Source organism: Pleurodeles waltl, chromosome 3_1, assembly GCF_031143425.1.
Source record: "Pleurodeles waltl isolate 20211129_DDA chromosome 3_1, aPleWal1.hap1.20221129, whole genome shotgun sequence".
In the NCBI taxonomy this organism is placed as follows: Eukaryota; Metazoa; Chordata; class Amphibia; order Caudata; family Salamandridae; genus Pleurodeles; species Pleurodeles waltl.
Window position 1 is genome coordinate 748,938,239 of NC_090440.1, and position 25,261 is coordinate 748,963,499.

Below are 25,261 nucleotides of genomic sequence, written 5' to 3' on the forward strand. Positions count from 1 at the left end.
AAAACAAAGGATTATTGCTGTTCTGGGTGACAGTGCTTCACCTCACCAAGCAATCGAGCCTCTAACATTCGGCACTCCACAAATTTCTCCATCTTTTATATATTTTCTTGACAGAGGCAATTGAAGCAGCAACATGTGACAGAAACCAAAAGTCTAGATAAATGTACTAACAGGTGAATGGGTTTCTTTTCAGAAAAACAACAAAGAATCTTGAAAAGATGTCTCAGACTCTGAGCAGGTCCTGGAATGGAATGAGAACAATATAACAGTGGAGCCCACCAAGCACAAATTTCTATGGATCTTTTGTTAACTTGGTATCTTGTATAACCATAAAGGTACTTCCATTAAATGCGTGAATTAAAAAAAAGACATAGATAAACACAAAAACATTAGTTTCAGACATCCAGCTGTAAATCACTTTTCCTTTTACTACATCAAGTTTGAATAAAAAACTGTTTACAACTGTATTCAGTACCACCGTATTCAGTACCACTACTTTTTAAGAATAAACTTTTGGTACTTCATAATTCCTAATAACTTGATCATTGAGTTTTCATTTGCATGATTTCAACCAATAATAGAGGAATAGGAGGTTGTATGAAGTTGCAAAGAAAATGAGTACGAACATCGGTTATACAAGATACCAAATTAACAATAAGACCCATAGAAATGTGTGCTTGGAGTGCTCCACTATTATATTGTTCTGATATTAATTGGTATGGGCTTCCGGTTTCCAGTTTACATATCTTGGCAACAGATATGTTATAGTGTTAGAGCAACATGTGTTCACAAAATGATCCGATAAATTTGGAGGGATGTGCTGCTAAGTAGAGTCATTGTTGCCTTTATTTTTCTAGAATGGAATAAGGCCAGGTACGTCAAAGGTTTGAGAGTCCAAGCACAATAGTATAAAATGGGCATACCACACACAACGTGCTAGTTAGTAGATGCATTATTAAATCATTAGAAAATACCAAAATCAGTTCTGAAACCACACCAAAAAAATGATGGGCCTGATGGGCGGTGGCGGGTCTGAGAAGACCAGCAAGCCGGCAGTGTTTCGTCTGCCGTATTTAGATGTAACAGTCCTGCAGGCGGTGCACTGGCTGCAGTTTGTTGACGGCAGGAGATGATGGTGGGACTCAGTGGACTTCATACAATGGCATTGGCTATGGAAGGGAGGTAAGTGACACACACACACTGTCCCTTAGCCATAGGTATACCCCCACACTACACAACACATACACCCAATTAACCATTGCCAGTTTGACACGAAAACACACATTGACACACATCCATGGCATAACATACACACACTATTGACACTGCACCCACACACCCACAACAAAAACACAACTACACACTCAGCTACTCAAACACACTCACACACACCTGCAACTCATCCAGCCAATTGCATTGCATACACACATACACTTAGTGACTCACACCCACAACTCACAGCACAACATGACAGTTACATGACAGGCTATGAGCACACATGGACACAGTTGACAGGTGTGAATGTACCATCTTTGGGGTGCCAGCATTTGTTTGCCAATGAATACTGGCACCATAATGACAGTTGTGTATGGGTGCGATATATGTTGTGTACCAATGTGCCCCCACCCGTGTCTGACACACTCATGTCCCCGACATATGTAACAGTGATTAAAGAAATTACTGTGACATGTATATGTCTCCAGTGGTCTCCACCTCCTGTGCAGTGCCTACTCAACACACCCTGGCAGTGCAGTGTCAATACCTTGTAGTCCGTCACCAGGGGTTGAGGGTTGTTTTTTCCGTGGGTCGGTGGCAGCAGCAATTGCAGATGTTGTCCAGTCATGTCCAGTTGAAGACTGAGGGGAAGTGGTAAAGAGGTGAGTTTTCACCCACTTGCCTCCTCCCAATCTGACAACTACGGAGTGGAGGTCGGACCTCTACTTTTTCCTGGGCGGTAAGGCACATCTAAATCTGCATGGCCGGAAGACTGGCTGTGGTGCCGCCGGCATCCCCTTTTCCCTTTCCTGCCATCAACGTCGCCGGTGTTTCTTTGTGGAGATGGTGGTTCGAATTCACTCTTTCATCTATGGGATCGCCAATGTCTCAATACGGGAGGCGGACCGTTTCAGTGACGGGCTTGTTTACATTTGAAAAGTCAATGGCGGGACCGTCACGGCCAACATTTAAATCAGGCCCTATTTGTTTTGTCACCAGAATGGGAAGTAATCACGCAGTCCTGAGAATACCAGGTCTTTTATGTATAATATTTCCCAATTCTGGTGACAAATCCTTTGGCATTTGCTGCCTGCTCAGAACAACCAGAGACTGCCAGCTGGTGAGGGTTGGTGATGGAAAAGGCTGGGATGGTCTGGAGGATGGTGCATCAGGGCAGTGCAGAGTAGTCTGAGGGAGTATTGTCCTGTCTCCCCGTAAAGTGCTATGGGCTGGTGGCCAGGGAAGTGATGCACTCAGCCCCAGGCTGTGCTGTTTGCTTGGGGCTGCCTGTCTACTGGGAGGGGGTGAGAAGGAGGCTCTGCTATTGCCATTGCTCTGCTATAGGCCTGGGACTTTTCTTCTCCTGGGGAGAAGGGCAGAAGGTGTCCAGGGTGGATGGAGTCCAAGGCCCAGTAGGGGATTCGGGACCTGCTTGGGAGGAGCGTAGTATTGTCCTCAGGTCTCTGGGCCAGGAATATTTTAATCTGGGTTTGCTGAATCCAGATTACCAGGTCTGGAATTTGTAAACCTCATCTTTTTTGGACCCAGAGACACCAGACCACTTATGAAGACGATGGGTGGATTACCACCTGGAGTTACCACCCTAGGTACAATTCTGCTACTCGTAATCAGGGTCATGATGTTTCCCCCAACTATCCATGTTGAGTACTGGGAGTTGTATCACTAACAGTTGGAAAAGAGATTACTAGTTCTCAGTTTTCTGTTTTATCCTCTGGAGCATAGTGCATGTGGTGATGTCTAGTAATTTTTGTATCAGTTCCTGAAATATTTGTCTCAGGCTGGAGAGTCACTGCATGTATTTCCAGAAGAAATATATATTTTAGCCATTATATTTATTGAAAGTTGAGTGTGAGTAGGTGCTTAATTTCTTTTAGTTCAAATTAATATTTTTAAAGTTTTCAGATCTTTTCAGATACATGCAGAGCTTAGTACGTTACCAGCTATTTTCAAGTTACTACCTTGAGGTAACTTTTTCATTTTTGCATTTAGTGTATCCTTCCATGTAACCTCTGTGTGTTGTCTCCTCTTACAGACTTGTAGGCAGTTGAGACAGTAGGCTTAGACCAGGGCTAGGCAGAATTCGTGGAGTTTCACTCCAAATAATTCCACGGAGTTACATGAAAATTCAGTGAGATTGTAGGTCTAGTGGCTTTAGCTCGCCTGCCAGATGTTTTGTAAATAGTGGATAAACTAATACATATAGGAGCTTTGGGTCAGCCCCGTTTAGTCGTTGCTTGCTGAAATTGCCACTGACATGGATTAGCCCATAGTTAGGATACATAGAGTGTTGCAATGTGTCAGATACCCACAGCAATTGTTTTTCGGAGTTTGAGTCAAATTTTGGATTAACCCACGATAGGGGCAGCAGTTTGGGAACGGGAATGTCAGTTGCTTTAGCTGATGTCGTTTTGCGTCATTACTAAGGGATTCCCGAGTTCTGGCTGGTAAACAAGTCTGCCTATTGGCACTGCATCAAAGCTGCCAGAGAGCGTGCTGACGCCTGGGGTGTGTTCACTCCTTCGGCCTTGCTGCCTGCTCCAGTGTCACGTCATAACAAAATGGCTCGCCTGATTGGTATCCTGGTATTCCTAATATCTGTGACATATGGGATATCTGTGAGACAGATGTCCCACAAGGACAATTAATACCTGTGCGATAGATATCCCATAAGGGCAATTGATATCTGTGAGATAATGGACACTCGAGGCCCCTCATCACAGTCTGCACATTTTGTGTTGCGCCTCTAAGCACGTTCTCCTCCTTGGCACTGTATTGCCACAGAGGGCTAAACAACGAACACCGAAAGACCGCAAAACATCGAAAAGTAAGTGAAACCATACTGGCTCAGCTACAGATGCCTTTGTAGGTGCCTGTAAGTATTATGAAAGGAGGTACCTCAAGTGCTCTACATCAGGCCACGGCCACTCCAGCAAGGACGTATGGGCATAAGCACTGCTGCGCGCTCTGCATTGCACCAGTTCTCACCAGATTCCAGAGGCCGTAAAAGAAGATCGGATAAACACTGGTTTATTATCGAATCGTCTACAAATGGCCCTGTAACACAGAAGCTACGTTAAGATAATTTTTAGGACTCCAAAGAGAGATTTTAAAATGTATCAAACAATATATGTGTTCTTCGATTTTTTAACGAGCCAATGCAAGTATTCTAATCGCATTGATGGTAAATGCAATAAATGAATATGTAAAAATATTGTTAAATAGCTCATCTCGGTTTATAATGGAAAAGTTAATGAAGTAAGCCATTTTAATGCTATCATTTAATCTGCGTTATTGGCATCTACCAAATATTAAGCTTACTAAAGATAACATTCGCACAGTCGCAAAAATGCGAATCGGATAACAAGGAACATCGAGATAAGTTTAATGTGATAAGTCTTTTAATGGTATTGGTATTCTGCTCCTGGTTTTGAGAACAGTCTTTGGGAAACGTGCACCATTGTAGCAAATACGTTGTCTATACCTGCTGTACAAGCAAAAAGTATTCTTCAATCACGCTTTTTAAATGTGCCAATATTCCAAAATGACCCGGTTAACAAATAACTAACATATGTTTACGTGATTTTATATCACTGCGGTAGCACATGGTTGCACAATAGTGAACCGCCGGCTTCCGGTAGAAGGCTAACAGCTCTAGAAATCTCACCTTGTCATTACTGTTTCAACAGGAGGGAGCAGTGGCGTAACAAAGGTCCCCGAAGCCCCCACGATGGGGGAGTGGTGGTGCGAGCTCCAGGGTGCCCCCTTAGTACAGTATCATGCCCTGAGAGCTCCGGAGTGAGTCTGGACGGGGCGCCCTCGATGTACTATGCAGGCCCCCCCCACTCAAATTTCATTTCGCCACTGGTAGGGGGACTAAGGCCCTAATTTATACTTTTTGGTGCAAAACTGCACTAACGCAGTTTTGCACCAAAAAGTGTAGCACCGGCTTGCACCATTTCTGAGCACCAGCCGGGCACCATATTTATGAAATGTTGCAAGCCGGTGCTAACGTTAGTCGGTTGGGGCTGGCAATATGGAAGAAGGGGGTTTTGCACCAAAAAAGTACGTTAGGCAGGTTAGGGTAAAAAAAAAACCTGCCTTTCTGACGCAAAACCATCCATACCACATGAGGAATCATGCCCACCACCCCAATGGCCAGCACCGGGGACCAGGGTCCCCTGGGCATGGCCATAGCACCTGGTGCCATGTAGGGGGGGCCATTTCAGGGCCCCCATTGGCACTTTAAAAAATAAAATAAAATACTTACCTGTACTTACCTATACTTACCTGGGATGGGGTCCCCCATCCTCTGCTGTCCCTCTGGTGTGGGTGGGGGTGTCCCTGGGGAGGGCACCTGTGGGCTTATTCCATTGTGTTCCACCATGGAAATAGGCCCACAGGTCCCCACAGCCCTGATCCAGGCTTTAAAAAATGGTGCCAAGCAAGCTTGCCACCATTTTTTTACCCCTTCTCCCTCCCGTATGTGATTTTAGCACTGGGGGATAAATATGGCGCTAAGGCCATAGAGTCATTTTTTGCACGGGAACACCTAATTTGCATTTCATTGACGCAAAGTAGGTTTCCATGTCCAAAAAAAGACTTTAACTCCATAAATTTGGTGCTAGACAGGACTAGCGCCAAAGTATAAATATAGAGTTAGTTTTGCACCAAATTTGCATGATAAAAAATGATGCAAATTCATCGCAAAGCAAGTATAAATATGCCCTAATTGTTTCAGCATTTGGAAGTTCTTCCTGCTGCCCTCTGCATCGCACAGCAGATGCTGACAAAGAGCAAGAGATTGCCAGATTTTGCTTTCAGGAGTTCAGACTCCGATTAAGGCCTGAGAAACCAAATATCCAAATCAGAGACGGCATTTTTTTGCACATTTTTGGAGCTATGTCACAATGCTGAGAAGAGGGCAAGCAAGAAGAGCTCTTGTGTACCCAGCGTGGATCGCCTCTGGAGAGAGGTGACTGAGCGCCTATCTGAGGTTCTTTGAGAGCTAGGATGGCAGCAGAGGACTTACAGGGTGAAGCAAAGGAGCTTTGAGACTCTTGGGAAGAGCAGTATTGCATTATGATATATGAAGTGATTTGTTCACTGCACCAGATGGGATAGTTCACCATTTTGTACTAAACCTCCTTGTTTTTCAGCCAGTGACTTGACTTCAACAGCCTCTATTGTCTCATCAGGCAGGTTTTATCATTCAGTAAAGTTCTGGTTCGTAGCTGCTTTAGGGGAGAAGATGTTGGAAGATGTGGCCTAACTGCTAGAGCTGCCATCTCTGGAGGTGGAACCAGGTTGGAATCTCGGCGTGTGTTCAACATCCTGTGATTCTGGGCAAATCGCTTAATCTTGCGTGCCCACCAAAAAGTGAAAATGTCATTGTGTGATGTAACTGGTGCTCGTGTAAAGCCCTCCAAGACCTTCGGGTCGTGTTTGCAATACCTAAAACTACAAAAAAAATCACAGTTTTGCACAGGTGGGGTTTCACTAACCAAATACATTTACTTCTTGTCACAGTTTCAAACATCTTAGTTCTGACCTGCTTCCCAACCACGCTGATCATCGAGGCTGTAACTATCCCACGTCAGCTGACCGGGATACGTAAAGGTGCCTCTAGTGATCAGGCCACATGCAGATACTTGTGTCAAATGAACGCCATAATGAGAAAGAACCTGCATCCAAAAACATTTCTTACTTTGCATAGCTTAGCAAGGAAGAGAACTACTGCAGACATTTGTATAAAGGCATCTCCATTTACTTCACAAATGCCCTTTCTTCAAATTATTAGGTGCCAGCAATCACTTTCAAAGTGAGTGCCTCAAAATACATGCCCTCCAAGGCTCAGACATGATACAAGAGTTGAATAGATTAAAACTGTTGAAAAGACATCAAAAAAATCAATTTCTTCTCCTTCAATTAGGAATCATATATGTTTCTATAAGCATTCTTCTTTTTCTATGACAGCTCTTTAAGTGTCCCTGACATACGCTATGTTGAGTCACCACAGTCACCGCTCACGGGTAATTCTAGGATTCTGGCTTTACATGCTCAACGCTAGGTTTATAACATGTAGGCCCATATTTATACTTTTTGATGCAAACCAGCGCCGGCGCTGGTTTGCGTAAAAATGTTTACCACTGGCTAACGCCATTCCTACGCGCCAGGCCGGCGCCTTATTTAAGGATTGACGTTAGCCGGCGCTGTGTGCTGGTCAGAGTAAAACAAAATGACTCCAACCAGGCAGCGCCGGCGTAGGGAAAAATGGGGGTTGTGCGTCAAAAAATGGTGCAAGTCAGGTTTGAGTAAAAAATCATGGCTCAAACCGGACTTGCGCTATTTTTTGATGCACAACCCCCATTGAAATGACTCCTGTCTTAGCAAAGGCAGGAGTCATGCCCCCTTGCCCAGTGGCCATTCCCAGGGGACTTCTGTCCCCTGGGCATGGTCATTGGGCACAGTGGCATGTAGGGGGACCCAAATTAGGTCCCCCATGCCACCTTAAAAAAAAAATGATACCCCAACTTACCCATACCTACCTTGGATGGGTCCCCCCATCATGGGTGTCCTCCAGGGGTGGGCGAGGGTGGCAGGGTGTGTCCCTGGGGGCAGAAAAGGGCACCTTTGGACTGCTTCTATGGTCAGAGGCCATGGAAGTGAGCCCACAGGTCCCTTAACGCCTGCCCTCACCCAGACGTTGAAAAACGGCGCACATCATGCTGTGCCCCGTTTTTTAAGGCCCGCCCCTTCCTGTGCGTCAAAATGACACAGGAGTATAAATAAGGTGCACAGGCCTTAAAGTCATTTTTGGGACGGGAACGCCTAAAAATGACGCACACTGAGGATTTTTTACGTCCACGGGGTCGGGCACCATAGTATAAATATAGGGCAAGGTTTGCGCTGAATGTGCGTCAAAATTCTTGACGCACATTCTGCGCAAACAGAGTATAAATATGCCCTCTAATGTCTTCTATTAAGAAATGTACGTATATGGCTATCCATGTCTACACATTCCCAATGGGAATAGGAATCTGATCTACTGTGGTAAAGAGACTGTCTGTGCTGATGGGTGGCTTTTCAATGGAGTTTAACCACTTATCCATAGTCCAAAAAGACGTGCTGCAGCTGGATCCTGTAGAAACCCAAATAAATGGTCAAGTGGATTTGCCCCAACAAAATAAGTGCACGGAGGCTGGGTACAGCCCTGCCACTTTGAAGGGAAAGGAAGATATTTTAATCAAGGATATGGAATATACACTCTCCCTATCCCAAATACATGCCACAAAGAAGGTATCCCCAGCCTAAACCTGAAAGTCTCTTCTACACAAAATCCTGTCATTTTGTCTGGAACAGAAAAGAGCTAATTTTCTTTTATATGTGACTGTCACCCACTCTAGAAGTGGCATGCATCATTATCTGGTCAACCTCAGCCTCTAAAAGCCAGGGTGGGCTCAACGGTATTTCAGGGAGCACTTTTGATATTATGTTTACCAGGGAAAACAACAAAGATAAAAATAATTCACGCTGGCCAAGGTGTCCCTTTAATTGTGGTCAGCGTGGGTATGGGTTAAAATCACCTTAGAGGGGATTTCTAGGATATTATTGTCCTGTGATCCTCCCTTATACCGTCAACATGTTTCAGCCCCTATCCTATAGCCTACACAATCTACGGCTTTCGTCAGTCTTTCGGTCTTGACTAAGTACTATATACTGCTTCCATGATCGAAGGTCTGTTTTCCTTCTTTCTAGGTCAGAATCCTCTGCTTGTTCTACTTCACTTCAACCTCCTTACTAAAATATTGAGTAATCCTAGCCCTGAGTACAGCAATCTTTTGGTTAACCTCTGTGCCATCTAGATTTCCAACCATTACTTTAGTCTGACACTCGTCTAGCAGCAACAGCTCTTTGTATCAGCTCACTTCTACTGAAGTAATCTATAACTAAGGGTCTTGACCCAATGCCTGCTTTCAACGTATCCCACAAGATATTATCAGAAACTGCCACTCTGTTAAAACACAAAAACTCATAAATCCACTCACGTATATGGTCTAAATGCGTTTCGTCAAACAGAAGCTTCTTATTAAATGGCCAATTCCCCCTGTGGTTTACCAAGCCTGTATATGGAATTTCAAACATCATAGATTATGATCTGATTGAGCTCTGGGTAACCTCTTGTTTGCTCCCCGACCACTAAGAGAAGTGGACACAAAAAAAGAATCTAGACATACTGACTTATTGTGTGGATAAGAAAAAAATATATCCTGGATATGATGTCTTTAGCCACTGCAGTGCGTCAATTTTTACGCTATTGCCCCTACCCTGCTCCTTGGTGCACCATATATTAAATACGGCTCACAGATTGTGGCAGTGGGAGGGTGCTAAGGGGTGCAAGAAAAGTGGTGCTGCATTGGATGCAGAGCCACTTTTCTTAAATATGGGCCCTTAGATGCTATTGATGTACTGTGCAGGATTAGCACCAACATTTTGGCGCTAATCCTGTAGAGTACACAGGGGCCCACTGAAAATAATGGTATGCCCCTTTTAACGCCTGCTTTGTGCAGGCATTAAAAATAGCCACTAAGAATGGTGCACTGATATTTTTAGATTTCACTACACCATTTTTGTGGTCCTCCTAATGGGGGGATGCCCCCCCTTGCATACATTATGCCTGGCGCAGGCATAATGTGGTGCAAGAGATTACAAAGTTGCGGAATGCATTCATTGTGTCACTTTGTAAATATGGTGCAGTGAATTTGGCCTTGCTGGGCCATGTAAGCGTCATAAAAATTATGCTAATGTGGCGCAAGGAGGCACTAGACCCTCTTAAATCTGGGCCTATGTCTTTTACCCCTGTTATTAAGGCCACAAATATTAATCATGCAAATGAGCAATTTTAGATCAGTCATTCATCCCCCTTATTTGATCTAACCTCAGGGAGCCACTCACAATCCACCAGGCTATATACCAACCAAACTTCGCAGAGAAGAAATGCATCAAGAAAGACCCCTCCTGCATATGTTTAAATGATGATGATTTATCATACTTCCTTTGTCTGCTGAAAAACCCTTCTGTGCCCTCACCTCTCACTCTTCCCCCAGACCTCCTCCTCCCAAGAATCCCCCTCCCAACCACCAGACCCCCACCAACCAGCCACTAGAGGCAATTGGACCAACCAAGATCATGGATTGTTATTTCTGTCCTCCCAAATCTGATCCACCTCAACAGAAAGAAGGCCATATGGTGGCCGTGTGAGAATGGTCTCCTCCTCCCCACCTGACCCTGCATAGATTTTCACCTGACTGCGGGCCATCGGCTGGCGGGCAGATGTGGACGTTGTCTGAAGCACTGGGCTGCTTGCAGCTTGGGGCCATTGCTTTTGATGGGATCCTGACGGCATTGTGCAATGCTGTTAGGGTGCTGGTGCGGTGAGCTGCTCTTGATACAGTCAGACTCAGGAGACATGGGGAAGCCCAGCCCTCTGCTACAGCCCGGATGGCACCTAAGCCGACGCAAGCTCCCATGCCCTGTGGAGGAGGTGCTGCTGGAGGAGTGTCAGCCAGTAAATCCAGCATATGGGGAAGTAATGCTGCCCCCGCCGTGAAGAAGGCCCCGCATGAGGGCAGCCCTGAAGCAGCAGTGACTGGCCCAATGTAAGCAGGTGCAGGATTGGAAGCAATGGTGGACAATATTTTTTTTTAAATTGCTCAAGATCGGGCTGCAAGGGGAGCTGAGGTGGATGATGCTGATTCCCTAATGGTGACATGATCTGGAGACACCGTCCTGGTGGCTGCAGGACCTTGTTTGACTGATATTGCCCTTGAGAAGGACATAGGGGGGGATAGCACAACCATGAGTACTGGTTTGGGATCAGAGAGGGTACAAAATATGGGGGTCAGCTTGCTGGGCAAGCGGCGGCAGGAAATAGCAGGTTGGGCTCACCCAGTCGGTCTGGACTGGGTAGCCAGCTCACTGACCCATTGCCTTGCAGGATTTTGAAACTCAGGTTAGGGGTGGCCAGAGAAGGGGTGACAAAGCCCGTGCAAATGGAGGGAGGAGTGGACAGGGCAAGTGGGATAGCCAGGGTAGAGAGCTCTCCTAATGATACATCTGCCACAGAGGGCAACCCCAAAAAACCCAGAGAGGCTGTGCCCCAGTTGCGAAATCAGACAGGCCACTGTTTGACTGAAATACAAGCTTATTTTGAAGCAAGGGAGCATTTTTTCTCCTTATCGGACCAATTGTATCGATCCGAGGAGGAGGAACTAGGAGGCCCTGGGGACCACCAAGGAAGAACATTGCAAGGCATCATATCCAGCAGTTTAAGTAGCTTAGATGGGACCTGTAGTATTGCATCACCTGAGGAGGCCCCAATGATCCCTGCTTGATTGTTAGGAAAAAGAAGCCACAACAGGAGGCTAGCTCAGGGTGTGACCTGAAGTTGTACTATACTACATCGCCCTTGCTGGGTGGGAGTGCTGCAGGTGGAAAAGAAGCCAGCTTCATCCATCCCGATGTTGTTACATTGGACGCAATATATCAAGTTATAATGGCACATCGTGAAGAAACTCGGGCTGATAGGCCCAGGGCTCAGAACACCAATCAGAAGCTACAGCTTGCTATTTGAAGAATGGCCAAATCATTTTCAAAATTTTATGCAAGGATGACTGAGTTGGAAAATAGGGTAGTTATGCTGGAGAGTGAGCAGGGAGCACAAATTAAAGCATGTGAAGCCATTCAGTCACATGTGCCTGATACCCACTGGAAGCTTGAAGAGCTCGAAAACAAGTCAAGACATTACAATCTTAGAGTGCTGGGTGTGGCAGAAATCCTAGAAGGTGCAGATACCCAAAAATATATAGTGTAGTTATTCAGAGCAGCATTCCTGAAACTGACCAGGAGAATTGGGACGTTGACATTCAACAGGCCTATAGGTTTCCATTCAAACAACACTTTTAGCATGTGCAGATGCAGAAGGGTGAAAAACCAAGGACAATTATGGTCTATATTTTTTTACTTCCTTCTGAGACAGGAACTTTTGAACTCGCTTGTTCAGATCAGCACCATACTGTTGAAGGTTGCTCATTTTTTTGTTCTGCCTGATTTTTGTCATGTCGCTGTGAAGCGGTGGCGGAGCTTGAGGCAGTTGATACAACCCTATCAGAACAATGGGCTCAGGCTTTCAATGAACCCAGCCAAATTAAAGACTGTCATTCAGGATAGGCCTTATTTTTTCACCTCAGAAATTAAAGCAAAAGGGTTTTTGGAGAGCTTGGGTATGGGTTAGGTCCATGTATTAAGTGCAAGATTAGAAGGAACAGGCTTTTATGATGATTTATCAATGTATATCTCAGTATATTGAAGTTTTTTGTTTATGCATTATTATGATTATGAATTTGATTGCTTACCTAATAGGAGTGGGGTGATGGCTATTTTGTGATGGAATTTGCTAGTTGTTTATTATGGGGGATGGGCCTGCAGGATGGGCCAGCATGAGGTTTGGATCTGGGCTGTTTAGATGTTTTTCTCATTAACAAAAGGATATTAATTGAATATGCCCTGGATTCACTGTCACTAAATAGCCTGGCATTTCAGTTGGGGGTTTCAAAGCCCTCTTGCAGATTTCTCAATGTTCTCACTGCAGAATACACAGAACTATACTAATAATCCACTAAAATCTGCTAAAAAGTTTTGTTCATCAATTAAAATTCAGTTTTGCAGCTGCTGAATTTTTGCTTTTTTTTTGCTGAAAAGATACATTTTCACAATTAATCTGTCATTTGGCTTATTCGATTTAGGGTTAAAACTAAAAGATATTCACGTTTATTTCCAGCTCTTTGTGGGGTTATTACTTCCTTCATCGGAGCTGCAAACTCAGTCTGTTGCGGCTTTTCTTTTAGCCAACGTACCAATATGGTTGGATGGTCATTTGTTTGTGATAGAAATGTTCTTGTCTCTTTTTATGAAACAATGAATTCGAGTTGTGACGTTTGGTACGGTTAGAGTGGTTGCAGAGTACACATTTCAGAAAAATATGTTGTTCAACGTACTTTATTTTATTTTTTTAAATTAGGAAAATGAATAAATGAGGTTAAACATGTTTCACACTGAGTTTTTATAAGCATGACTTAATCAAAGCGCCGGATAATACAGTATATAATTCGTGTTTAACTAATCAATGTCTTGTGACTCTGTTGTTTAAATTTGGATACCATCACTCATTCACGTATTGTCAGTGGCCCAAAAACTACTAACAAATTTTACTGTGATGGCAGTTAACCAATGAATCGCACTTAGATTCCCTTGTAAAGTTTTTGTCTTGTTCTGTAGTTTTAGTTGTGGCTCCAAAGCTGATGACGGTCAATGTGAATATGATGAACAATATTTCAAATGGTCTTTCAGAAGCTTTGGGAAACGCATTGAAAAACACCGTACAGGTTCAAATTAACACAACTTCACTTGTAAGTACTATCTTTCATTTTTGTTGTGCTTTGTTGAATTGTTATTTTGAATTGTTTTTTTTTATTTTCGTCTATTGAAACACAGACACTCAAGTAAAATAATGGAAATTAGTAAAGGAACTTTATGGTTGTTTACTTATGATTCAAAATAATATGATTACATAAATACAATCTCGTATACAGATCTCCATGTAAAGGTTTGTTATGGCTATCGTTCAAAATATAAAAGCTACTGAAATTCGAAAGTTATAGTGAGCTACACAACGGTCACTCCACCAAGGCAACTATCATAATCTCACGAATAATGCCACAGATGACATCACAAATAGCATACTCAATGACATGACTGATGATACCACATATCCCACCACCATTAAAGCCTTGTTATTCGTTAGTATTTTCGATGCAGTGCATAGCATTCAAACAGGCAGGCAAGACGTGGACTTTAGCTGTGCCCAGCAAACTCTGGGCGCAAACCAGGCCTTTCACCAGACACAGGGCCATATTTATACTTTTTGACGCAAAACTGCGCTAACGCAGTTTTGCGTCAAAAAAATTAGCGCCGGCTAACGCCATTCTGAAGCGCCATGCGGGCGCCGTATTTAATCAATGACGTTAGCCGGCGTTAGCCGCCGGCGCTGCCTGGTGTGCGTGGAAAAAAACGACGTACACCAGGCAGCGCCGGCGTAGGGGGATATGGAGCTTGGGCGCCAAAAAATGGGGCAAGTCAGGCTGAGGCAAATTTTTCGCCTCAACCCGATTTGCGCCATTTTTTTTTACTCCCAACCCCCATAGAAATGACTCCTGTCTTAGCAAAGATAGGAGTCATGCCCCCTTGCCCAATGGCCATGCCCAGGGGACTTCTGTCCCCTGGGCATGGTCATTGGGCATAGTGGCATGTAGGGGGGCACAAATCAGGCCCCCCTATGCCACCAAAAAAAAAAAAAAATGATTTACCTGAACTTACCTTAATGTCCCTGGGATGGGTCCCTCCAGCCTTGGGTGTCCTCCTGGGGTGGGCAAGGGTGACAGGGGGTGTCCCTGGGGGCATGGGAGGGCACCTCTGGGCCACAGGTCCCTTTACGCCTGCCTTTTCCAGGCGCTAAAAAACGGGGCAAAAGCGGCCGTACGTCATTTTGTTTGACCCGCCCACTCCCGGGCGTGAATTTTGCCCGGGAGTGTAAATACGGCGCACATGCCTCGGAGTAAATTTTTTAGACGGGAACGCCTACCTTGCATATCATTAACGCAAAGTAGGTGTCCACACTAAAAAAATGACGCTAACTCCATGGACTTTGGCGCTAGACGCGTCTAATGCCAAAGTATAAATATGGAGTTAGTTTTGCGTCGGAATTGCGTCAAAAAAAATGACGCAATTCCGGCGCAAACGGAGTATAAATATGGCCCACAGTATTTCCACTGCAAATAAGTTCCTGAACATGTCCTTCTGCCCTGTTTTGCGCTCACCACTTCTCCCCCAAGAACCTACAGGAAATGCATAGAAACATGTTAGAGTTGGGCTTGGCCTGTAGCCTTGTAGCTCACTGGGAAATGTCTTTGACCTTTTCTCCTGGCCTCACTGACCACACGGACAGCCTTTCATCTAGCTTAGCACACTCTGGGCAAAGGACATTGAAAAAATACTGTAACATACTCAATTTTATTTCACGTGGTGTTGAGATGGATGGAAGAGGCCTAAACTGTATATATGAAGGCCCCCAGTTGTCTGCTGCCCTGTTCCACCACCAATCACACATACAATGGGCCTCATTATGAGTTTGACGGTCGAGGACCACCAAACTTGTGGCGGGGGTTGGTTCGACTGCCAGATTACGATCCTGGTGATCGGACCGCCAAGAGACCGCTACCTCCGCCGGGATCAGGGATCCCGATGGTTGATGGAGGTGAAAGTCGTGGTCAGCCATGGCGGCGCTGAATTCGGCACCACCATACTGATCAAAACTTTCCTTTCCACCAACCTTTTCATGACGGGATCCCTGCCATAAAAAGGCTGGCAAAAGGCAGAGTTGGGGGCTACCGGGGGACCTCTGCACTGCCCACGACCCCTGTCAGCACTCTCAGAATGCTCACTGCCTGCTATGAGGGACAGTGTGCATTCCGAGGGTGCTGTGTGTGACAACATTGGCCTCTGCTCCCTGAGGGAGCTGATACCAATGCCTCCACACTGTTTTCACCGGGCTGAATGTCGGGAATGTCATAATACAACATTTCCACTGGTCAGTCTGGTAGAAACAGCATAATACAATGGTGGTGAGGCCGTTGACTTGACAGCCATCTCATCACCTCCGTATTGGAGTTTGGGCGGTTCAACTGCCAAACTCCAATTCTGTACCAAAATCTTAAAAATAGGTCAGGGAGATGGGTCAGTAATTTGGATGGTCCTGGGCAGGGCAAGAAAATAGAATATGGCATAACCCATATTTCCTGAAGCCTCTCTGTGTTCCCCATTTTACAACCAGTGGAGTGGTATCTGTCTGCTGGAGTTTGTGTGTCTCTGCTCTGGGGCTGGGCCAGGGAGCCCAGCATTTGTGCCCAGTGCATTCCATGTCATATCTTGTTGAAGGCACACAGGCACACTAACTCGCAAGTCAATTCGTTTGTGTAACCTTATATGAAAAGGGTAGGTAGAAATTTGGGTTTCATGAACCCGGATTACTTGTTTTATGCCATGAAATGTTTGACGTGGATAACGTATCTCTGACAATCAGATTTGATTTCCTATGCAAATCGTCAGTTTTTCAGCCATTTCATCAACCTGATGCTGTTGGCTTAAATATATTGTCGCTATTTAACTCTTAATTTCTGAAGAAACTACTGAACCGGTGAACCCAAACCAAGCAAATGTCCTGAGTTGGGTGAATCTCTATCTTTATGCCCAGTTTGGTGTCCACCTTTTTGTGTGAAATACAACACATGGTTCACCGATATAACTTTTATCCACCTCGACAAAAACTTTAAATGATTACGTTTAGTAAGTAATTTTTAAAAAACAAATGTGAAAACTATTGAAATGGGCAGAAAGTGAGCGGTAGGTAACGTTAAAAATTGGACACTAAGCTGCTTGCACTAAAGAAGAAACCATCATTTTTGGATGGAAACATCATTACTGGCCTCCTCTAAGTAAGGCTCATACTTATAATACCTTCGTAATATATTATGGCTGATGGATAGACCAAAAAATATACATTTTGAAAAGCATTCACTTGGTTGCTGTTGTGGCTTAAAAATGGAAAAATACGATCCTAATCTCGTGTGTTTGAAGTTCACCTCCTTGCACAAAGCAAACATTTCCCTGTTTTAGACTTTTGCTGTCGTTTTCACAAAATTGATTGCGGTGTGTCAAATGTGCCAGATCTTTTCAAACTCCAAGATGGCATGCCATTGGCAGATATTATGCCTTGTAAATACCACCTGTAGTGATCTGTATTTGTCTGCGCTACATCGCTGATGAGGACAAGCTAACTCCTGATGATAAACCCCAAGGGATCCGTTTTTAAAACGCAGTGATGGAGCTAAATTGGACAAAGACAATATTTGCTTTAAATTTAGATCTAAATATAAACTGTGCACTCTCACTTATCACCACAGTCTACTAGCTTGGTGGTACGTAGGAGCATAAGATTACAAAATCTAGAAATAATATGTGTAAAACTGGCAAAATGTAGGGGTAGCTCAAATACACAAACGTTGATGGGAGGGATGCTTGAAATTTGACTAACCACTGGCGATCTGGCAATCCTTCGTGTACGAGTACCCTTTGTGTGCATGGTTCCCTCTTCTTGGGAAAAACTGTAAATCAATGTCAAAGTGTTGAATGACCTCGGGTGCAAATTGGAATTTGCGCTGGAGCGCTTTTCCTGCCTGTTTGTTGCTTCATACTTCCTGACACAAAAAGGGATTGCAATTGAAATGTTTTGTGCGGTTTGCTACGTTACAGTAGGCAGGGCAGATGGAGGCAGCAGTGCTTATCGGCCGCCGATCATAGCGTCTCGAGGAACTGAATGTACTCTTGGCAGAGCTCAGAACAGCAAGAGTGGAGTAAATAAATAAATAAACAAATGGAGTGTCTCTGACATTAGTGGAGTAGACAGCAATTCATTTAGCTTTTATTCATCTGTCTCTATTACTTTAAGCTGCAGTCAGTTGTTAATTCAGTTACACGTTTTTTATTGTTTGACCATGTTGCCTTACCCTCAAAGAAAATACACTGTACCAACTCACAGTTAGCTTAATGAGAATTAAAAGTGGTCCCTAGTGACCTGAAAAGTAAATATACAACATGATTGCTCCTCACAGAATATCTATCATTTAAGTTACAGTCGTTTCTGATATTTTTCATTTAATCTTAACGTTTTGTGTTTTTTTTTTTACTACACTGACCTGAATAATTTCTTTCTCTTCACGGGACTATCAGAATTCATTGGTCTACACACTGTTTTGACATGCCTATGGTGCTTAAATAATACCTGCTGACAGGAAGTGGCATAAGGTAAAATGATGCCTCCCCCCCACAAAATTTAACGAAAGGCCCCTGAGTCTTCCATGCCTCACAGATATTCATTGCCCTTGGCCTGGGTGCCCCCTCCTCCCCCTCCCCTTCTTCCCTGCGGCACAGTAGCTGCTGGGGCTTGTGGCAGCCCCTGCTGACCTGCCATCTATTGTTATCTCTGTATAATTACTAAAATAATCACGTTTCAGCTCTTTTTAATCACATCACACATTTCACTACGACTTTCACTCACACATACATGCTTACACGTACACATTCACACACTGCCTTTCACATTTTGTTTTCTGAGAAGGATATATTCCAGGTAATTGTACTCCATTTTAGTAACAGAGCTAGTGGATATTATTCACTATTTGTGTAGTAAAAATAATTGACATAAAACCAGGAAAGTAGAACTCGATCCGACATCCATTAAGACGAACAGCCCCTGAGTTCCAGGCACTGATTTTGCCACCTCTGAGGCCACGGGTCGCAAAGGCAATGCCAAGGTTTGCAAAGAGCAAGCCAGGGGCCGCAAGCCCAAATAATAAAATATATAATTATATAAAATTGAGCATCTGTACACTTAGCATACTTTTAGACATTTATAATGACAATTTAGAGAGTTCCTATCCTTCCGATGAAGCTGGGCAGATCAGTGCTTCTTTCGTGGCGTCACTCCCTTTTCACATGGATGGGGGCTATTGTCGAGGTGCCCGCCCTCAGAAGGAGTTGCTGATCACCTCTTCTTCAGGAACACTTTTTCCATTTCACCTATTACATAGAAGGGTCCTAGGGCTCCAGCCGCAGGCTCAGTGGTTCAGTTTGTGGGGCCTCTATATTCCCGTGAATCTTCCATACCTGCAGATTATCAGGGTCAGAATGCAACAAGTTTCAGGCACAGCACAACACAGCACATGCCTGTAATATGGTCTCAAAAGTTCTAAAATGAATTTATTTAATTGGTGGTATGGATTCCCCTGGTTGGGGGGGGGAAAAGTTTGCTAATGAAGGCTCAGACAGCTCCCTCTTTAATATCGGATGTATGTCAGAGTATTAATTGCCATTACAATGAATGGCTTTACAACCGATTCTTTATAATGACAATGTCTTTACAACAAAAGACTTTTACAATTACATTTTATACAATGAAAATGCCTTTACCACGAAACTTATAATAACTATATATTGCACGCTCGGTCGTCTTCCACCTATAGGCTTTGGTGCGGGCAGCAGGTGCAAGTCCCGCTCACATACGCCAAATAAAATTGTGTCAGTCCCAGTTGAGGACACAAAAATACCCGCACTCCAGGACTTTATCAGGCTTCAAATGTTTTTTGGCGACTCTTTTCAATCAACCAGAACTTGTTCATGGCCATTAACGCAGACAGTGCTCTTTTGCCTTTAGAAAACCGGCAGCAACCGTAGAAAGTGAAAGTGACAGGGAGAAGAGACTGCGACTCTTGGAATCTAAATACATCATCCAACTGGGGAGCAAGTCTCCAGGGGGGTTGAACCAGGATTAGGAGCTTGCTGTGCGTATTGGATGATGAATATAACAGTGGAATCTATATCCTTACTCCTCGTGTTTTTGTTTATTCTATTTTTGATTTTACAGATTTTGTCACCCTTGGTATGTGCTCCCATTGTACCTACTACACTGAAAAGTAATTATTGCAATCAGAGTGGTTTCCGGAATGTAATTGCGTTGCTTTGCCCCAGTTAGCTCGTTAACTTGATGCCTAATGTGAATTCTGTGTGAGCTGAGGTGTAGAACACAATGTTTTCATATGTGCACTTTAACTGGTAGAAGGATATTTGGTTTTTAAATTATTTTCCTTTTCAAGGTTATTTTTCATTTTTGTTTTAGAAGGGTCATTTGCGCTGTGGAGACATTGAACACTATGGCTGTTATTCTTGTTATTCCTCTGTTTTTGGTTTGAATATAGTGGGTTACATTAGCCACTCGGCCTATATACATATTTTTGGTTTTAAATTGGCCACCAGGCCGATTATTCTTTTTGGTCTGTTTCGGGCAAGACGGACTGAATTGGCCATTTCGTCTATCAATTAGCATTTATTTTGTGGACTTTGTGGGGTTGTTTGAATTAATTGAACACATGAGTACGATGTTTGCTCACTTTTAACTTCCTTACATGACTTTTGAATATTACCTTGAAATGTCAACATAAGTATAAATATGTCAGTTTCATTACTTTAACCCTCTCGCAGACGTGGAGTTCCCAGAATATATTTGTCTCAAGGTTTAATTATTCTTTCTTTACATCTTTGTTGAAACACGATTTGTGCATAGTATGATTTCACTTTCTATAGGTGCTGCCAGTTTTTTAAAGGTAGTAGTGCATTTTGTCTGTGTTAATGGCTGTGAAAAAGATCTGGTTCATCGAAACGCATTGCCAATAAACATTTGAAGTCTGATAAAGTCCTGGACTGCTGGTGTTTTTGCATCCTCAACTGGATCTATCTATCTATCTATCTATCTATCTATCTATCTATCTATCTATCTATCTATCTATCTATCTATCTATCTATCTATCTATCTATTACCTACTGGCCGTCACCAGTAGGTAGTTATACTTTGGACCATTTTTTCTCCATAGGGCGTTTTTTGCTTTGCCAATAACTTTGGTGCCGCTTGCCGAATCTTCATGAAGTTTTCAAAACTAATACTTTGGTCACTTCAGCTGCTGTTTTGAAAAGTTTCAGGGTGATCTGTCAAGTGGGGGCTGAGAAAAGGGGGAGTCCCAAAACCCAAATTCCCCATTTTACGTCAATGGGATTTTTCAAATTTTAGACATGACTACAGCCTGAACCGCTGAATGGAATGACACCAAATTCGTCGGAAAGCTAGCTCTTTGTCCAGAAAGCGTGATTTGGTTTACATCCCTTCAGTAGTTTTAGAGAAATTAGAGTTTAAAAAGTTTAGATTTATAGGGACGTGGGACCTTCACAGATCCAACTGTTCCTGTGCGGTTATCTGATTGGCTGCCAATACTTCAACCAGGAAGTGTTGACAGCCATCTTGAGACTCTGCTTCAGCCAAGTGCCATGAAAAAAAAGTTCAAAAAAAGAAAAAGGGCCAGGGCATTGCTATCCTGACCCCTTAGCTCTGGTGCTGGGGTCTCAGAGGGACCCTGCCAGGCTTAAAAGCATTTTTTTTAAACATCAGAAAAATATGCAGATCCTACCCTTTTCCTTTAATTAGCCCCTGGGTGGGCAAGGTCCTCCGGACACTGGGGGCTTTAATAAAGAAGAATGGTGCACAGTGCCCCCCTGCCAGGGCTTCTATTAGCCCTGGGGACCACCACCTCCCCAGGGCAATCAGAATGCAAAATGCAGGGGGGCATGTAGCCCCTTCCGTGCCCTGGGGACCACCACCTCCCTGGGGAAAAAGAATACTTTGATATGGGGGAGGCCATATGGCTTCCCAGAGTCCCCAGGACCGCCACCTCCCTGGCCTAAATTAAATATGCATGCAGGGGCCATGCTTGCTTTTATTATTGCCCCCAGGTAGGAAAGGTCGAGGGGGCATAATTTTTAAAGAAGGGGTTGAGTGGGGCCCCCTTCTAGGGCTTACTAAAGCCCCGTAGACCCCCCCGCCACCTCCCCAGGGCAAACTATTAAGTAAATATAAAAGGGAGGGGTCCTGTGGAACTCTCCCATGCCCTGGGGACCACCACCCGGGGGCTATAGAATTAAGTAGACTAAGGGCCTTTTGCAGAACCCCGGCGCACCACCTCACCAGGGCTAAAGTGAAATGATGGAGGGGCTCCGCTTGGCTGCCCTTGTGAATTCATAGATGGCCTTGGGACTGCCATCCTCCAAGCCAGCTCCTGTTACCTCCTGGGTCCCGGGGGCCACCACCTCCCCGGGACAACATAAAAAAATATATGGGGGTGCACGGACCACCCGAGAGACCACCACCTCCCCTGAGCTACAAAATAAAAAAAAGTCCACGTGGCCCCCCTCATTAGACTGATTTAGGCACCAGGGACACCATCCCCTGGGGCCCTGCCATGTCCTTGTTGGTACCGTGGCCCCACCCAGGCACCCACCACTCTTTAATGGGGACTGCAGAAGGAGCCTCAAGGCCTCTGCAGTCCCAGCCAGCTGCATACCTCCTGCGGGTGCTGGCATTGCTCCGCATACAGGGAGCTGCTCAAAATGCAGCTCCTTGCATGCAGGGAGAGAGATGAAAACTCTGCTTCCAGGGAGTGGGAGCAGTTTTAACACTTCTGCTTACTGGGAGCGGAGTTATGTTTGCTTTTGCTTTGGGTGGGCATCTCAGGAGGTAGCAGGAGCCGGCCCAGGAGGATGGCGGCACCCAGGGCCATATATATATATATATATATGTATATCAATCCAGGAGGGGGGCTGCATAATTTTTCTTTGGCCTTGGGGAGGTAGTGGCCCCCGGGGTGGGAGGTCCACGCGGACCCCCTTGTTACTTAGTATTGTAGCCTTGGGGAGGTGGCAGTCCCTGGGACTTGTGGGGGTTTGTGGGCCCCCCAACAATATTTTTACATTTGGTCCCGGGCAAATGGTGGTCCCCAGGGCCCAGGGGGCAGTCCCTGTGGCCCCCGCATATTTCTCTATTGTAGTCCCGGAGAGATGGTGATCCCTGGGGGTTTGCGGGCCCTCCCTATTCACTTTTTCTTTCTTGTCCTGGGAGTTAATGGTCCCTGGGGTCCAAGGGGGTCCGCAAGTCCCCAGCATAATCTACCAATGGAGCCCTGGGGAGGGAGTTGTCCCCGGGGCTTTAATAAGCCCCAGAAGGGAGGGCCGGTGTGCCCCTCCCCTTTATTTTATAAACCCATGATGCCCCAGGGACCTTACCCACCCAGGACAAAATCAGTCAGAAATGCGTGAGACTGCTTTTTTTTTATTTCTCTGAGAAATCTGTGTATCCAGCCCCGGATTTCTTTGTGAACTAAAAAAAAAATATATTTTTAGCTCGGGCGTGGGACCCCTGGACCATGGCTAAGGGGTTAGGGTATACACACCCTCCCCCTTAAGCCGAGTCCCAAAATGGCTGCCAACACTTCTTGTTTGAAGTGTTGGCAGTTAATCAGATCTCAGCAGGAGATCTCCCTGGATCCGTGGCCCCAGATATACACATTTATTTTCCTTTTAATAGCTTGAAAACTACTGAATGTATTTACACCAAATAAAAAAGTAGCATGATCAGTGGACCAAAAGTTACCTTTTTGCAAAATTTGGAGTAATTCCGTCTAGTGGTTCGGGATGCAGGCGCATCAAAAGTGTCTATGAGAATTAACATAGGAAACATGCTTTTTAGACCCCCCTCTCTTCCTCGGTACCCACACTTGACAGATCATCTCGAAACTTCCCATGCAATACAAGACCCTAGAGGACACTTAAAAAAAAATAATTGAAGATACATCAAATGATATAGGCAAGACAAAAAACACTTTTTTCTCAGGAAACTAGGTCCTACCTACTGGCAACTGAAAAAAACAAAGGTTACAGTGACATTATAGTCAAGGAAATAGAATTAAAAAATTTTAGAAATTCACTTAAAAACCAAAGGTAAAAGGGGCATTATAGTTAATCCCTGAATTTACTCGCACAAAACTAGAGAAATTCAGCAGTTGCATTGCGAGTTATTTCAAGTGACTGTAACTCGCGCCCTAAGGTAACTATAACTCGTGCCACCACCATGCACAGTTATCTGATCAATAATTTTACAGGAAATTTTACAGTGAAATTATCACTGATGGTATCAAAGATGTCATGAGTGCTGTAATTTGTAGGGTAATTAGCAGTGCATGTTGAGGGCGCAAGTTATATTTACCTTAGGGTGTGAGTTATAGTTATTTGAAATAACTGAAGCCTGGCTTTGCGGCCAACTCCCTGTAACCACCCAGAGAGTTTTTCTAAATTTTTGTAAATGATGTAGTTAGAATGATATATTTTATAGCAAATTGAAGAGAAAAAGTGTAATTATCAAGCAAAAAGAGTGAAATCACTTTTCGGTATATTCCTTGAATATTTGAAATTGAAAAGAAATGATAACAGGGAAATGACAAGTTACACACCTTGACTTGAACCATCAACCTTCAGTGTGAAGGTCTGACAGCAAAACCACTAAACCACAGATGACAGTCTACCATGCTGTGCCAAGACATAACTATGACATTCAAACCACAGATTTTTATGGGAAAAAGACATAAATGTTCCATCACTAGGAATGCTGAATATTGAAAAAACTACAAAGTAAGCAGACATCATACAGTGAGATACCAGGATTTGGACCTTCAACCTACAGAGTGACAGTCCAAACGCTTTACCACCAGGACACAGGTGACTCTGTTGGTGTGACACTTTGAAGTAATTGTATGAAGAAACCATAGCAATAACAATCTCTCTCTCTCTCTCTCTCTCTCTCTCTCTTTCTCTCTCGCTCTCTCTCTTCCATCCCATTATAGACAGGATCGAGGGAGGCCCCTGCTGTCCTAGCTGACTCCTGGAGGAGCTGGCTTTGCCCTTGCAGGCAGAGAATTGCTTTAAATAGCAGCTCTCTGCTTGCAGGAGCAGTGTTTTCATCCGTTCCCTGCACGCATATTTGCATGCAGGGAAGCAAATGAAAACTCCACTTTCTGCAAGCAGTAACTGCTTGACAGCTATCGCTTGCAGAAAGCAAAGTTATGTTTCCTTCTTCTTGGTGGAAGCTGTCAGCTTCCACCATGCAAAAACAAACAGCTATGTCCTTGGGGTGGGCACCTTGTGACATAGCAGAAACCAGCCCTGGGTGGGTGATGGTCCCCAGGGCCATCTATGGCTCCACAAGGGGGCCGTGTGGCCCCCCACTAATGGTGTATTAGCCCCAGGACGGTGGTGGTCCCTGGAGCTGGGGGTACGCAATGGACCCCCTTCAATCTTTTATTTGAGCCCGGGGAGAGGTGGTCCCCCCGCATACAATTTAATCATTGCCCCAGAGAGGTTGCAGTTTCCAGGGCCCTGGGGAGGTGGCGGTCCCTGGGGCTGTGGGGGGAGTGTTGCCCCTGCA

At 44.5% G+C, this 25,261-nt stretch overlaps 1 protein-coding gene across 9 annotated transcripts in view; it reads left to right on the top strand.

Annotated features, from left to right (window-relative positions):
* The window catches only part of KIAA1549L (KIAA1549 like), a 526,680-nt gene that overhangs the window by 180,232 nt on the left and 321,187 nt on the right, over nt 1-25,261 (top strand). For all 9 annotated transcript variants that reach the window (XM_069223533.1, XM_069223534.1, XM_069223535.1 and 6 more), the window contains one exon: nt 13,570-13,700. In XM_069223533.1, coding sequence (XP_069079634.1) covers nt 13,570-13,700 — 131 coding nt within the window. The remainder of the gene's footprint in view (nt 1-13,569; nt 13,701-25,261) is intronic.